The sequence below is a fragment of the Eumetopias jubatus genome, unplaced genomic scaffold, assembly GCF_037043125.1.
Source record: "Eumetopias jubatus isolate StellerSeaLion01/CBP00866 unplaced genomic scaffold, mEumJub1_p1.0 scaffold_16, whole genome shotgun sequence".
Classification (NCBI taxonomy): Eukaryota; Metazoa; Chordata; class Mammalia; order Carnivora; family Otariidae; genus Eumetopias; species Eumetopias jubatus.
In genome coordinates, this window is record NW_028274822.1 from 78666055 (window position 1) to 78679399 (window position 13345).

General features: G+C 51.5%; 1 protein-coding gene across 1 annotated transcript in view; it reads right to left on the reverse strand.

The window, feature by feature from the left end:
- SRRM4 (serine/arginine repetitive matrix 4) overlaps window positions 1–13345 on the reverse strand; it is a 148774-nt gene that overhangs the window by 18780 nt on the left and 116649 nt on the right. The window contains exons 5-8 of the mRNA XM_028116420.2: window positions 12982–13008; window positions 11151–11201; window positions 7917–8015; window positions 4925–5081 (exon numbers count right to left, since the gene is read on the reverse strand). Coding sequence (XP_027972221.2) covers window positions 4925–5081; window positions 7917–8015; window positions 11151–11201; window positions 12982–13008 — 334 coding nt within the window. The remainder of the gene's footprint in view (window positions 1–4924; window positions 5082–7916; window positions 8016–11150; window positions 11202–12981; window positions 13009–13345) is intronic.

Genomic DNA, 13345 nt, shown 5'->3' on the forward strand with positions numbered 1-13345 from the left:
CTCTACTGCCTCCTCCTGTTGACAGATTTCATGAGGCCCTCTTTTATGGACCCCAGGTTCTTTCTGCTCTCCTTCTTGTTCTTGTTCCTCTCCTTCTTCCTCTTCTGTTTCTCCTTCCTCTTCTTTCTCTTCTACTTCCTGCCCTTCTCCTCCTCCTCCTTCTTCCTCTTCTTGTCATGGCATCTGCAGGTTTTTGTTGGTAAAGAATACATGGCAACTATTGGCCCAAGCTGGAGGCAGAAGGAGGAGAAAAGGAGCCTGTGCTTCTCCTTGGTCTAGCTTCCGTTGTGATGAGCCCTCTCCCAGATTCCCTCTCCAGGGAGAGCAGACTTGACAGAGAGCCCCATGCCAACAGGGAAAAGGCTTGGCCAAACCTTGGTGCCACCAACCCCTCTGTCATCCAGTCGGTACTCTGGCTATCAGAGTCAGCTTCTGAGACACAAGCCACAATTCATACCAGCTCCCCTTCCTCCCAACTGGGCCACCTACCGAAGTCACTTCAGCTCTGTGAGCCTGTTTTCCTGTCTGAAAAATGGTGATAATAATTGCATCTATCTCGAAGAACTGCTTTGTGGATCAAATGGCAATAACAGCAACAACTGGGTAGAGTATGGGATAGTTTCTAATGCTGCTTTACTTTTGTTCTAACAAAAGTGCCTGGTACATAGAGGTATCTCCCCCTCCCTTTATTCATCAGTCATCTCAATTTGGGGAACCCATCCTTTAAAGCCCAGCTCAAATGTTCCCTTATTTGTAAAGCCCTCTCAGGCGCCAAGACAGCACTGTCTTGTCCCTTCTCTGCGGTCTTACTCGACATTGTACTGACTTCCATCACCACCAGGGCTGACGGTCTGGATATTTAGCAACTGGTGGGGTGTGGACATTGCCTCATCTGAAGGTAGCTGGCCTTGGTGCTGACGGCTGTCAGGTATCACTCTAGTTGCTGAACTGTGAGGAGGTCGCGAGGTACCAGGGGAGGGAGGGGGTGGCTTTGGTGACTCGGGGGGATAGGGTGGTGACAGGGTCTATTAACCAACTAGTGTGCAAGTTTTTGAATATTCGACAACCGAGGAGGAACTGGTGCTCACTGACTCAATCTCAGCCCTAATTACAACACTTATCTCACTGTAGTGCAGTCTTCTGTTGACTACCAGACTGAGCCCTGGAGTTCAGGAAGAGTGTTTTATTCAACTCTGTCTCCCTGATGCCTTGAACAAAGATGGTTGAATGGAGATAAAGAACATGAATGAGGCTGTGAAGGGTCCCTAAATCATCTCCTTGGGACCCTCCATTTGGATTTGGGCTCTGACTGAGCAAGAGGGCTTCAGGTTATCTTTAGCTCACCAACTAGGATTTCAATAAGACACAACCCTGAATTTGCATATTCATATATGCAGATATGCCCCCTGATGTAATGTGCCTATCCTTGATTTTTTTAAAGAGCCGTGCGTTGGAAATACCTGCAGTGGAGTGTGGCGGGAGCCAGGGCATAGAAGACCCTCCACACTCAGGCTCCTGCTTATGCCCAGAACCCCAACTCTTGCCCTGGAATTCTGCTTCCATCCCCGACTCCAGTCTTTGTTTCCCGCTTCCTTTGGCTGATTCTTGCTCACCACTAGTTTCTCAGTTGTTGCCTTCTCTGCCCCAACCTAATGCTAACCCTAGCATCCCTTCCCTGCCTGCCACCTCCCACCCCATCTCAGCATCTCTGCATTAATTGTTGTGTCTTGTCTTTTACAGTTTTTACCTTGTCTGTCTCCCTCTCAAGAAGGCACAGACTGTTCTATATTCACCGAATCCCGAGAACCATGGCGGAGCTGACCCTTGATAGATGTTTTGGGAGATAATTGGTAGATTTGAATGAGTGATTGGATGGATTCTTCAGGTGCAGTGACTCTGCTGTTCTCTTTAAGAGGGAGCTCAGGAAAATCCTGGGCCAGGACTCTCAGAAAACCTGGGGTCCAACCTGGCACCTTTGTCCCTCTCTGCCTTTTGCAGGAGAGAAGAGGAGAAAGGGTCTAGCGTGGAGGGCACTCAGAGAGCTAGACTTGGGGGTATCGGATGCCCCCAGGAGTCAGGCAACCAGGAATGGGGTGGGGTGGGCCATTAGGGCTGCAGCTGCTATTTAGGACAGAGGAAGCTGAGAGCAGAGGAAGCAGGGGAGGGGGGCTGGCTCTGGTCCCAGGTCATGCACGGGCTAGCCTGGACCTGGAGCGGTACTGTTATTACCACGACTACTCCTACTATCACCAGTGCTGCTAAATATCGTCGCTACCCCATTGCTATATCCATGGTTACTCTCACTGCTGCCACTACTATTATTAGCAGCGAGCACGAAGTAGCATTACCCCACTTGCCTGTTGCAATCTAAAACCTTTACTTAGGGGCGCCTGGGCGGCTCAGTCCTTAAGCGTCTGCCTTCCGCTCAGGTCATGGTCCCAGGGTCCTGCGATCGAGCCCCGCATCGGGCTCCCTGCTCCGCGGGAAGCCTGCTGCTCCCTCCCCCACTCCCCCTGCTTGTGTTCCTGCTCTCACTATCGCTCTCTCTCTCTGTCAAATAAATAAATAAAAATATTAAAAAAAATAAAACCTTTACTTACATCAAGTCCCTGAATCTCCATACCATACCTCCTAGGAGGCAGGTCTCATTGTTTTGCAGATTTACAGAAAACTGAGGCACAGAAAGTTTATGGAACTTGCTCAAGGTCCCAAGGTTGGTAAGTGTAGAGGGAGCACCCAGGATGCTGTAGTCGTAACACCCACGAATATTTGCTGAGTTCTTCCCCTGTGCCAAGCACCGGGGTCAACCGTTTACAATGTTACTTTGCTTTTGTCCACACAGCAGGGTTTTTGAAGAAGAGCCTTATTCTCTGCATTTTTTTTTAACAGATGAGGAAACAAGGATTCAGAAAGGTTTAAGTAACTCTCCGTATCTCAGAGCTAGGATTTGACGGCATCATCATAGCCCTGTGTTTTGAAAGACTCCAACTTGACACAGCCCATGGAAGTCATTTCTCTTCTCTGAGTCTCAGGTTCTTAGTCTCTCTTCTTGGAATCAGGGCACTGAGCTGGGTGAGCTCTTAACGCCTGTCCCTTCTAGGTATGGGTGAGCTCTCAGCTCTTCTGATAGGGGTTGGGCCCATGGGAGACACTCAGTCTTCAAGAACCAACAGCCAGTCTGGTTCCTCACCAGCTGGTGTGGGAGGACCCCACTTTTTTTTTTTTTTTTTTTTTTTTTAGGAACATCCAGCCTTTCGCAACATCTTGACAGACCTAGCCTGTGAGGGAACCATCCCAGGCAGGTGATCAAATAAGCCAGCTGCTCCCAATGGCTCTTTTTAGTGAGGGTCAGTGGGGGCCACCAAATGGGCTACCACAAATACCACGACCAGAAAGACTGGGTGATTTTGACTTGCTTCTTCTATCTCTTACGGCTCTTATATTGAATTGATTTCTAACTTCGCAACAATTCTCCTGGGAGACAAATGAGATCATCATGCCCATTTTCCAGGTGAGGAAGTTGAAGCCGGGAGGGGTAGAAGGAATTGTCCAGCCAAGCCAAGACTCCCACCCAGGCCTCCAGACTCTTTGCCATGCTGGGAAGACCTTTTATAGGACATCAGCGGAGGGGGAATGCAGGTGGGCATTTTCCATCTGCAAAATACTCAGCAACCAAAGACACCTCTACAAAGGGGGGCCCTGGGAACGTTGTGAATGCTAGGCAGAGGATTTGGGCAAAATGAGACCTTGCTGGCACAGGGTGCCTTGATTGGTAAAGAAGAGTTTCCCAGAATGCACTGCAGGTGATAACTTGCATCAACCAGGCCCAACTAGTGTTTATCATTGCCTTCCCTTCCTTGACCTTCCTGCAAGCACCCCGAGCTTCTCCACACTTTCATCTCGCCTGAAATTTACAGCTTCACCCATAGCTAGAGGAGATAGGTCCCTTCCAGCGGCCAGCCGTGGTTGTAGGCTACGTCCATGTTGCATCTCCTCCCGCTTGTGTATCTGTCCCTTTAGCATCAACAAAAGGCCTTCGCGTACTTTATCTTATTGGATGTCCCCACCAATCCCACATGAAAGTGGTATTATTGCAAGTTTACCAATGAGAACACTGAGTTTCAAAGAAGGGAAGTGACTTGCCCAAAGCCACACAACTAGGGAGTAGCAAAGCTAGGACTTGAGTTCAGCTCCAACCCTGAATCCCTTGCTCAGGAAACTTCCTGGCATCAGACTGTCTGAAGTCATATTCCAGCTCCTCCTTGTGGACCTGAGGGAGCGTCACGTGATTCCATTCAATGCTGGGCTGCTAAATCAGATTCGTAACCTCTCTGAGCCTTGGTTTTTCTGTCCCATCTGTGGAAGGGACCAGGGAGAGCAGTCACGCCCTCGATGCCCTGAGACCTTGTGTGGACACACGAGAGGACACAGATCAAGCGCTAGGAGCTCCGTGAAGGAAAATTCTCATATACATTCAAGGCCGTGTTTCTATAGGTGAAATCAAATCCCGGCCGCTAATCAAAGCTGCAGGCTAGCTGGCATCAAAGATGCAGACTTCACTGGAAAGCTGGAATGCCTGGGCTACATCAAAGACCCCCCTCTCTTCCTTCCTCCCCAAAGAAACCTGCTACGGTGTCTCACACATGCATTCCTGCAGATGTCACTCTGGAGACCAGCGTGTATTTTTCAGTGCTCCCCCCAATAGAAAGCCTGGGTACTTTAGCTTTGCTTCCTCCCCCCAACCGAGTGCTGCCAAAGGTTGGTGAATGACCACTTTGTTAATCAATAAGGAGGTCTGAAAGCCAGTGGGGTGTTTGCCCAAAACTGAGTTAAAATGTGCCATACACTGCCCTGAACTTGCGCCTTCACCTTGCCCCGAGGGTCACGGCCAAGACTGGCCGAGGAGGCCGTGTGGAATACTTACTACACCCCTGGCCGACAGGAGGCTGAGCATCCGGAGGGGCTGGCTGGGCGGGTGGCTGGAGCGGGACTCGGGGCTGGCCTTGCCGAGGGTCCTGGAGCAGCGGTGGGAGTGCCTTCGGCGGGACTTCCGCCCGTCCTCGGGGGACCTGCCGCGGTGCCTGGGGGAGCGGGAGAGAGAGATGAGAGGGTCTTCGGAAGGGGGGTGTGGCAGAGGGGTGGCCGCAGGGCCCACAGGATCGGAGGGCTGTAGGATGTGTCTGGTACTGCTTATAGAAACGACACGTGCTTCCATCCATCTCTCCGTCCACCCGCCCCCGACCTGCTCATTCGTTCATTCATTCCTTCTCTCATTTGTTCATTGGACAAATGTACCTGACTCTGTTTGGGGGGTGCCGGGAAGGCAGCTGGGAAGACAGAAAATGTCCCAGCCTGATTTGCTTTCATGTCCTGGGTGTGCGGGACTGTCTGTCGGTATGTTTGTACGTGACTGTGTGTATGTCTGGGTGTGTCCATCTGTGTTTGTCTATAAATATGACGGCGCCTATCTGTATGTCTTCAAGTATGTGACTTGACCATCTGTAAAATAGACGCATCCCAGTGACTGTCACCCAAAACTTTCGAAAAAAGAGTAGCTGACAAAAATAACAAGGAGGCCTTCTGTAAGCCTGTCAGACCCTGGGCTGCCCTGTCTGCTGCGGAAAGTGAAGGAATCTCTGACTCTTTAGAAAGGGTAGATTTTAGACTCTGCTGGCCTATTAGCTCTGGGCCACAGGAGTAATAAAGGTAACACCCTATTGATTTGCAATCCCCTCTTCTCAGTCCTCTCTCCAACCTGAAGACACAACACAAACAAGGCAGGTAGTTCCCATTTTACAGATGAGGACACTGAGGCTCAGAGCTATTTGGGGACCCGCCGGAAGTCACACAGCTTGCGAGTGGCAGAACCAGGACCAGGGCAGGGTTTTCTGCCCCAAGAGGGACCGATGCCTCTTGGTCATGCTCTGGAATGTCCCTCTGTGCTCTGGGGCCTCCAGATCATTTTTATTGGGTGTGTGGCCCCAGGGCTGGCTCTCCGGTTGCTTCGATGCCCCCTGGAGTGTCCCTCAGCCCAACAGCCACTGGGGAGCTCAAGCAGCAACACCCCAGAAGAGGGGACATAGAAAGGGACCGAGGCTGGGCTCTGCAGCGGGAGCCATCTCCCCAAGCGGCAAGGCAGAGGGCAGGACAGAGGGCAGCAAGCTCTCTGCACCATCCTCTGGCCCCGGGCCCGTGGGGCTGAGCTGCTGAGAGCTGATTCAGCATGGGCTGGAGGTCAAGGGCTCTGTCCGAGCCCTGCCAGTCGCTGCGACCTTGCTCAGATGCCTCTGCTCACCACGATGCACTTTTCTCGGCTGTACCACATCAGTCATGCAACTAAGCTCAGTGAGCCGATGCCCTCCAGACAAAGGCCAGCAGGAGCACGCCTGTGGCTGAAAAAGCATGTTTATGGCTCCTTGCAGCGAGGGAGAGCACGCGCCACAGGAAGCGGAGAACGTCTCTGTACGAGAGTGTTGGAAAGAGCCTATTATGGGCAGGTGGCAGGTGACTTTAAGGAGCGTTTAAGGAACTGGGGCTTTGTTCTGGATTGGATGCCAGCATTAAGTGGAGGTGAGGCTCTCACTGCGTATCTTCATAAATCTTGGGGCCTAGACCAAGGCCGAAGCTCTAGCTGGTCAGGAAATAGCAGTCCCTCGTGTTAGCCAGGATAGAGAGATGCTGGGTCACTTTTGTGTTTTGGACAAAGTTCCTGTGTCATTGGGGCTCTGACCTTACTACCGAGGGGTTTTGTTTTTGTCTTGATCACTCAGGGTCACAGAGCAACCTTGCCTGATGCCTACGCTCTTTACAGTTGTTGGTGTCCACTGGGAACACCGAGGCCTATGAGTGATAGCAGCACGTGTCACGGACGTTTTCCTCTTCTTCAAATACTTCTCACGCTTGGCTCCACACTGGCATCACGGGGGAAGATTTAAAAATCTCGCCGCCCCGGCCCTACCTCATCCGAACAAGATCAGAACACCTAAAGGGTGGGATCCGGGAATCGGTATTTTAAAATTCTTCCAAGGTGACTGCAAAGTGCAGCCCCAGTCTACCTCATGGTGTTCTTGGGATGATCAAGAGGGAAAATGCATTTGAAACTGTAGCACCAAGTAAGACTTCAAAAAATATGCCCCCTCTCCTCCTCCTTCTTCCTCCAGACACTGGTTTAACTGAGATGCAGCGGGACCAGGACAGTGGCATTTTTAAATCTCCTCAGGCACCACGAACACAGAGCCAGGTGTGTGGGACGCACTTGAGGAAGGATGAAGCAGCCTCGGACGCCCGGAAGCTGGCCTTGCTGCGTCTGCTGGACAGTGCCGGTTTCAAACATCAACATCCACAAAGGCCCACTCTTCGTTCTTATTCTTCGTCTCGTCCACGAGAGAGCCCTCCTCCCCCTTCTCCAACCTGCACAGCCGATGTGTCGGCCCAGAGCAGGTCCAAGTTAGGAGAAACCGGACTTGGAAGGGCCTCAGAACTTGGGACTTGGGCTGTGTGGCCTTTCGTAGGTTGCTCAGCCTCTCTGTGCTTAGAGCAACCCTTAGGGAGAGGGCCAAGTCCAGAGCCGGACTCCCCAGTTCAGTCCTACCTCTGTCACTTGGCAGCTACACAACTAACAAGGTCCTTAACCTCCCTGTGCCTCAGTGTCCTCATCTTTACAATGGGGGAGAGCAATAGTAGCTACTTCATAGGGTAGTAGAGGGGATTGTGTGGGTGATGCAGGGAGAGGGCTCACAACCCACATGGTGGCGACGGAGGGGGCGGGCCCTGGAAAGCACACGTGTGCGCACGTGCCACTGCTGTTGTTACTAGACATGGAGGCGGCTGGGGTCCCCTTTTCTCTACAGGGCGGTGCTGACACGGCCAGGTAGGGGCTGCCCCCCAGGGCGACTCCCCCGGGGAGAAGGGGTTACCTGCTCTCACAGCTTGAGGAGTGGGACTCGGAGCTCTGGGACCGGGAAGGATAATGGTGATGACGGTGACGGTGAGATTTTCGGGGCCGGCTTCGTGATCTTGGAGGGGGTGATGGGGAGGGGGAGAGAGGGGAGGGTAAGAGGTAGGGAGAGAGGGAGAGAGAGATTTCGATCTTGTGACACACATCATCCTCTTGCATCCAAGTCACTGTCCCTCGAGAGTTAGGCATCTCCTCCTACCTGCCCCCCACCCCGCATCACCCCAGCTCTTCCCCCTGGGCATTCAGGGGCTCCAACCAGCCGTACAGAGCACGACTGAGCGGCAAGGGTTCCTGTGGAGGAGCGGCCCAGGTGACTCAGACTCCCACCCTGCCGGGGCAGCCCTGATGGCGAGCACACGTGGACAGGAGTGTCACCTCCACTAGTCACCTCTCCCCCCCCGAAAGCAGGAGTCTCAATCTCAGTCAGCTACCCTAATGTGTGAATCAGTCAGGCGAGAGCTCAAGAAAGAAGTGGATGTGCCTCCAGAATATTGGCATGCTGTTGGATCTTCTAACTCTTCAAATGAATGTAGAAATGCAGACTTTTTTCATATAAAATATTTCTATTTTAAATGGAAGCTCTTTTTTTTTTTTTTTAAAGACACTGTTTAGGGGAAAAGAAAACACATTTGTAGAGTAAATGAGGCCTTTGGGCTGCCAATTTATAACCTCAGACCTGGAAAATTCAGTCCAGCTTTTTCACATGGAGTCAAAAGCCTACTTTCAGAGTTACAAACGTCGCTGGCAACAAAAATTCTAACCACAATGAACAACTACCCCTACCACTAATAATGGTATTATTACAGATTACTTCAGTTTCCCCCTAAATGATAATAAGGACTTAGAAGTAGTAGCCGCAGAGGCAGTGGTCACTGAGGATGTACAAGGAATGTCAATGGTTTGGGCCAAGGCAGGAAGCCAGTGGGAGTTAGAGAGGGCTCTGTCGGGAGGCAGTCTCGTTATCCCAATAAAGGACTCAGGGATTCTTGTTAATGTGATAAGCAGACCATATTCCTTCCCTGCTTAGAACCTTCCCGTTGCCCTCATGACAAATCCTGCACTCTCATCTTGAACCCCAAGCACCCCGGAGGAGTCAGCCCCCACGAAGCTCTCTAGCTTCCTTGTGTGCCATCTCCTGTCCTGGCTGGATGGACTTAAGCAAGTCTGAACTGCTTGTATTCTGGCTCATCTATGTCCCAGTTCATGATGCCCTTGTGATGGTGATGATGACAGGTAGCCCGTATCTAACACATACTGCCTGCCAGGCACCATAGCCTAAGTATTTTTCTTAAATGGACCCATCTCTTCCTCTCAACAGCCTATGAAGTAGGTTCTCTTATTTCCCAGATGAAGAAACTGAGGCACCGAGTTTAAACCACTTGCCTAACCTGCAGCCTAGCACGGTTACCTCCACCCTTACCCTCAATCTAGACACTCCCTCCTGTCGGACACCCCTGCTCACCACCAAGCCCTCTCTCCAACACCACCTGGGCTCCCGGTGGTCCTCGCTGTGCCGTGACCTGTCCCGTGTCTCCTGTGTCCCGCTGGGAACTGTGAGCTCCTTGAAGAATATTTGGCTACTCTCTGTCCTCGGGCCCAGCCCAGGGCCTGCCATGTATTAGGGCTTTATTAAGGGATGTCAAATCCAAGGAGGCTAAATCTCTCCAGTGATCACTTGTTTAGAAGCAGCCCTGATCATAGGACTTGGCAAGAAGAACCATCCTTTATCCTAGCGGCACCTTGTTTTTCTTGGTCTTTCCTCTCCTGACTCTTGTCTTTTGGCTTGCATAACCTAGCAATTTCTGGGACTCATCCAGCTCTTGGCACCAGGGAGGGTGGCCACGTTGCTGCCCTCAAGCAGGCAGTCCCTGCCTCCGTGATGATTTCCCCCCCCCACCACGCCCCCTCCACCGGTGCTCTCAGAGTCTGAGTCTCTCCCCCGGCTCTGTCTATACTGCAGCCCCACTGGACAAGTAATGCAGAGGTCTCTGAGAATATGCACCCTGTCTGCGCTTAGCGTGAATGCACACCCAATACATATGACCAATAATTGTCTTTTGACTCGAATTGAACAAGCTTGATGATAGGGAAGTTGTTCCCTGAGCTAATTCAAAGTCTACTGCTTCCTTCTGAAGCATTCCCCAGGCCCCCTGTGGTGATGGCTCAAATGTCCTCCTTTGCACTGACCTTGGATGAAGTGACCCTTCGGGCACCAAAGCGGGGTGCCCTCCCTCTGCATCCCTGCCTCCTCTTTTCCCTCCCCAACAGCCAACCGCCTTTCATCCTATTGCCTTTGATCCTCACTTTAGAGGCTTCTTGGTGGGAGATAAAATATTAGTTGATTGGAAAACACATGCACTAACATTTGTAGGGTATAAAGTAGGTGGGTTGTAACCACATTTACTTTTAATTTGTCTGGGAACTGAACTCTGCAGACAGTGCTAGCTGATTTGAATTTCTCCTACCAGCCGTAAACCATGAACCAGCTGGGGCCCCGAGACCAGGGGTAGGAGCTTCACTGCCATCAGCCAAGGCTCGGACTCACATGCACGCTCACGCCTGTGCTCACACGTGATCATGCCCCCATCACCACTCACGCACACGTGGCACACCTGTGTGCACAGGGAAAAGCCACCCCACACCAACCCTCCCTAGGCGTAACACAGGTAAGTAAGCAGGGCGCACTCAGCGTGCAGAGAATCAGCACCTCCGTGCACACTGTCTACCTTCATGCTCGCACAAGCAGGAGCCTAGAGAATGCATTCGTGTGAACACAAGTACATACCACACCCACACTACCCCCCCGGCATACATTCGTACCCACGGTCACACAAATGTTTGCAGGATGGAAAAATGTACAGAGATCTACAAACAAGGTGTATGCTACACATAGACATCCTTCAGAAAAATATATACATGGTGCCCGCCAGGCACACAGATGCACGGCACTCACTTTCATGCTCACACAAATGCATGCACAGACACGTCGTATACACGGCCTTGTGCGCTCACACATACCCAGACCCACAACTACCGTGCATCTTGGCTCCGCCTCTTCCTGCCTCTGTTCCTCTCACGCACCCCCTTCTCCCTCTCCCTGTTTATTTGGCAACTCCAACACTCCAGCAGTTACGAGGCCGGGTTCCCCTACTCCCCCAAACTGGAGAGAATTTTCCAGGTGGTCTCTACTTACTGTTTTTTGTGCCTCTTCTCATCCCTCCTTCTGCTTTTTGGGCTGGAGGAGCTAAAGGAGAAATGGCCAATTAATTGAAAGATGAAAAATTCCAGTTACAGGTAAAAAGAAACAAGTAGTTAAAATGCTTAACACACAGTGACCACCAGATCCGGGCAGTGTGGGGACAGATGCTAATCATTTCCAAGACCAGGGCAGTCACCACGCTGACTTTTTCACCCAGCAGGTGCACCTACAGACAGCGACCCACAAACAGATTGAGAATGGGGTGCGTCAGGGGCCATGGCAAGCTTTGGCAGCTTAGTAAGAACAGTGGTAAATAAAGGTGATACCTGTCATTTTTCGAGGACTTCTTATAAGGAATACTCTGCTAAATACTTTTTGTCAGCAATCTTATTTTATTCTCCCTGCAACCTATGGGAAGAGGCACGTTTAACGCGTACTTATTTTACAGATGGGGAAACTGAGCCTCAGCTAGGCTAAGAAACTTGGCCAGGATCATACAGGGGAGCTGGGATGTGGCCCTAGACCATGGATCCCCAGAGCCCATGCTGTTGACTGATGTTCAATCAATTTGTAAGAGAGAAGAATGGTATATGCAGGGAGATACTCTGAAGCTTCATGAAGCTTGGCAGATTCAGAAATGTTCTGCTCATGGATATTTAACTAACCATTTTTGTTTTTTAAGTCAGAGGGCTGGGGTATGGGTCCAATGGACAGTGATGAGTCGGGGTCCCAGCATTATCAGCTAGAGGCCCCAGAGGGTGAATGCTGTTTGGTAGTACTGGCTTCAGAGGGTCACCAAGAATGGACAATGGGCCCCGGTCCTGGAGAGGGGGAAACCTCATCCAAACTCATCCAACTCATCCAACTGAAATGGCACCTCGGTGTTAGCTGTGCGATTTCTCTCCACGCTTGAGACTCAGCCTGGGCTGTGGAAGAGCCCAGGACCTCACTGAAAGATCCAGGTTTGCGCCCCAGCTCTGCCGCTCAGTCGCTGCATGACCTGAGGCAAGTTACCTGTCCTCTGGAAGACCTGGTTTTCTTGACCGTGAAGTGGGGCCATTGCTCGGGCTGCTGGGCTGAGGGGATGGATGACACTGGTAATCGCTCTCTACCTGTTAACTGGATAAACAGAAGGACTCTGCACTCTGACAATTGCTCCAGATTTGGCTGTTACTTAAGACACCACGGTAGGGAGTCCCGATCCCCTGTCTGACAGATCTGGGCTTGCCACCTGACCGTGTCTGTGGACACGCCTGTCACACCTCCTGCCTGAATCTCAGTTTCTTCATCTGTAAAATGGGAGAATAAACATATCCACTGTACCGGGTTATGAGGGAGATCAGCGGAGATTCAACAGGCACACACACAGAGCAGGGGCTCAGTGCAGGATCCAATTTATAGCGAGGACCCTGTCGGCGACAGCTCTATTTGTGCTCACTTAGTGTTCCCAGTACAGTTGGACTTGGCTTTGGTCCCTTGGCTAGGATCTGGGGAGGCTTTGGTGGGATCAGGGTGCTGAGGTTTCCTGACATGCCCCGATCCAGGATTTCGAGTGCCAAAACGAACGGACTCTGACCAGGGTAGTGAGACTTTCCAGGGAGGGGCAGCAGTGGGGGCTGGTCGAGGAGCAGCCATCTGGCCTCACTGAAGTCAAAAGCTGCCTGGGAACTCTCAGGGAAACCAGCCCAAGGCCTTCATCTTGGAGGAAACCGAGGCCCAGGAAGATGAAAGGGGCATGACCAAGAGCACACCCCAGAAGCTGCCTAAAACCTTCTTAGGAAAGCAGGAAAGAGAAGCAAGCAGCCAGAGGTGAAAGGATTCTTACCTGTGCCTTCTCTTCTTGGAGAATGACCTGATTAGAGGAATTAAAAAGAAGAGAGAGAGGGAGGGAGGGAAGGGAGTGAGGAGGAAGGAGGAAAGGGACGGGGGGAAGATGAGAGGGAAGGAAGACAATAAACATAGGTGAGCTGAGGGTTTCTTTCCTGGGACAAATGTCATCAGTGCGTGTGTGATCGTGCTACATGAGGTCGGTCGGGACCCCCTCCGATTTCAAAGACCATACGGGAGACATTAGTTTGCATTTTGAATTTCCAGTCTAAATGACCAGTGCTTCGATCCTCACCCCAAATTGTCCATGAGCCTGCCTCGGATGGGGGTGGATGTGGGGGATTTAGGGGAGTCCTCTTGCC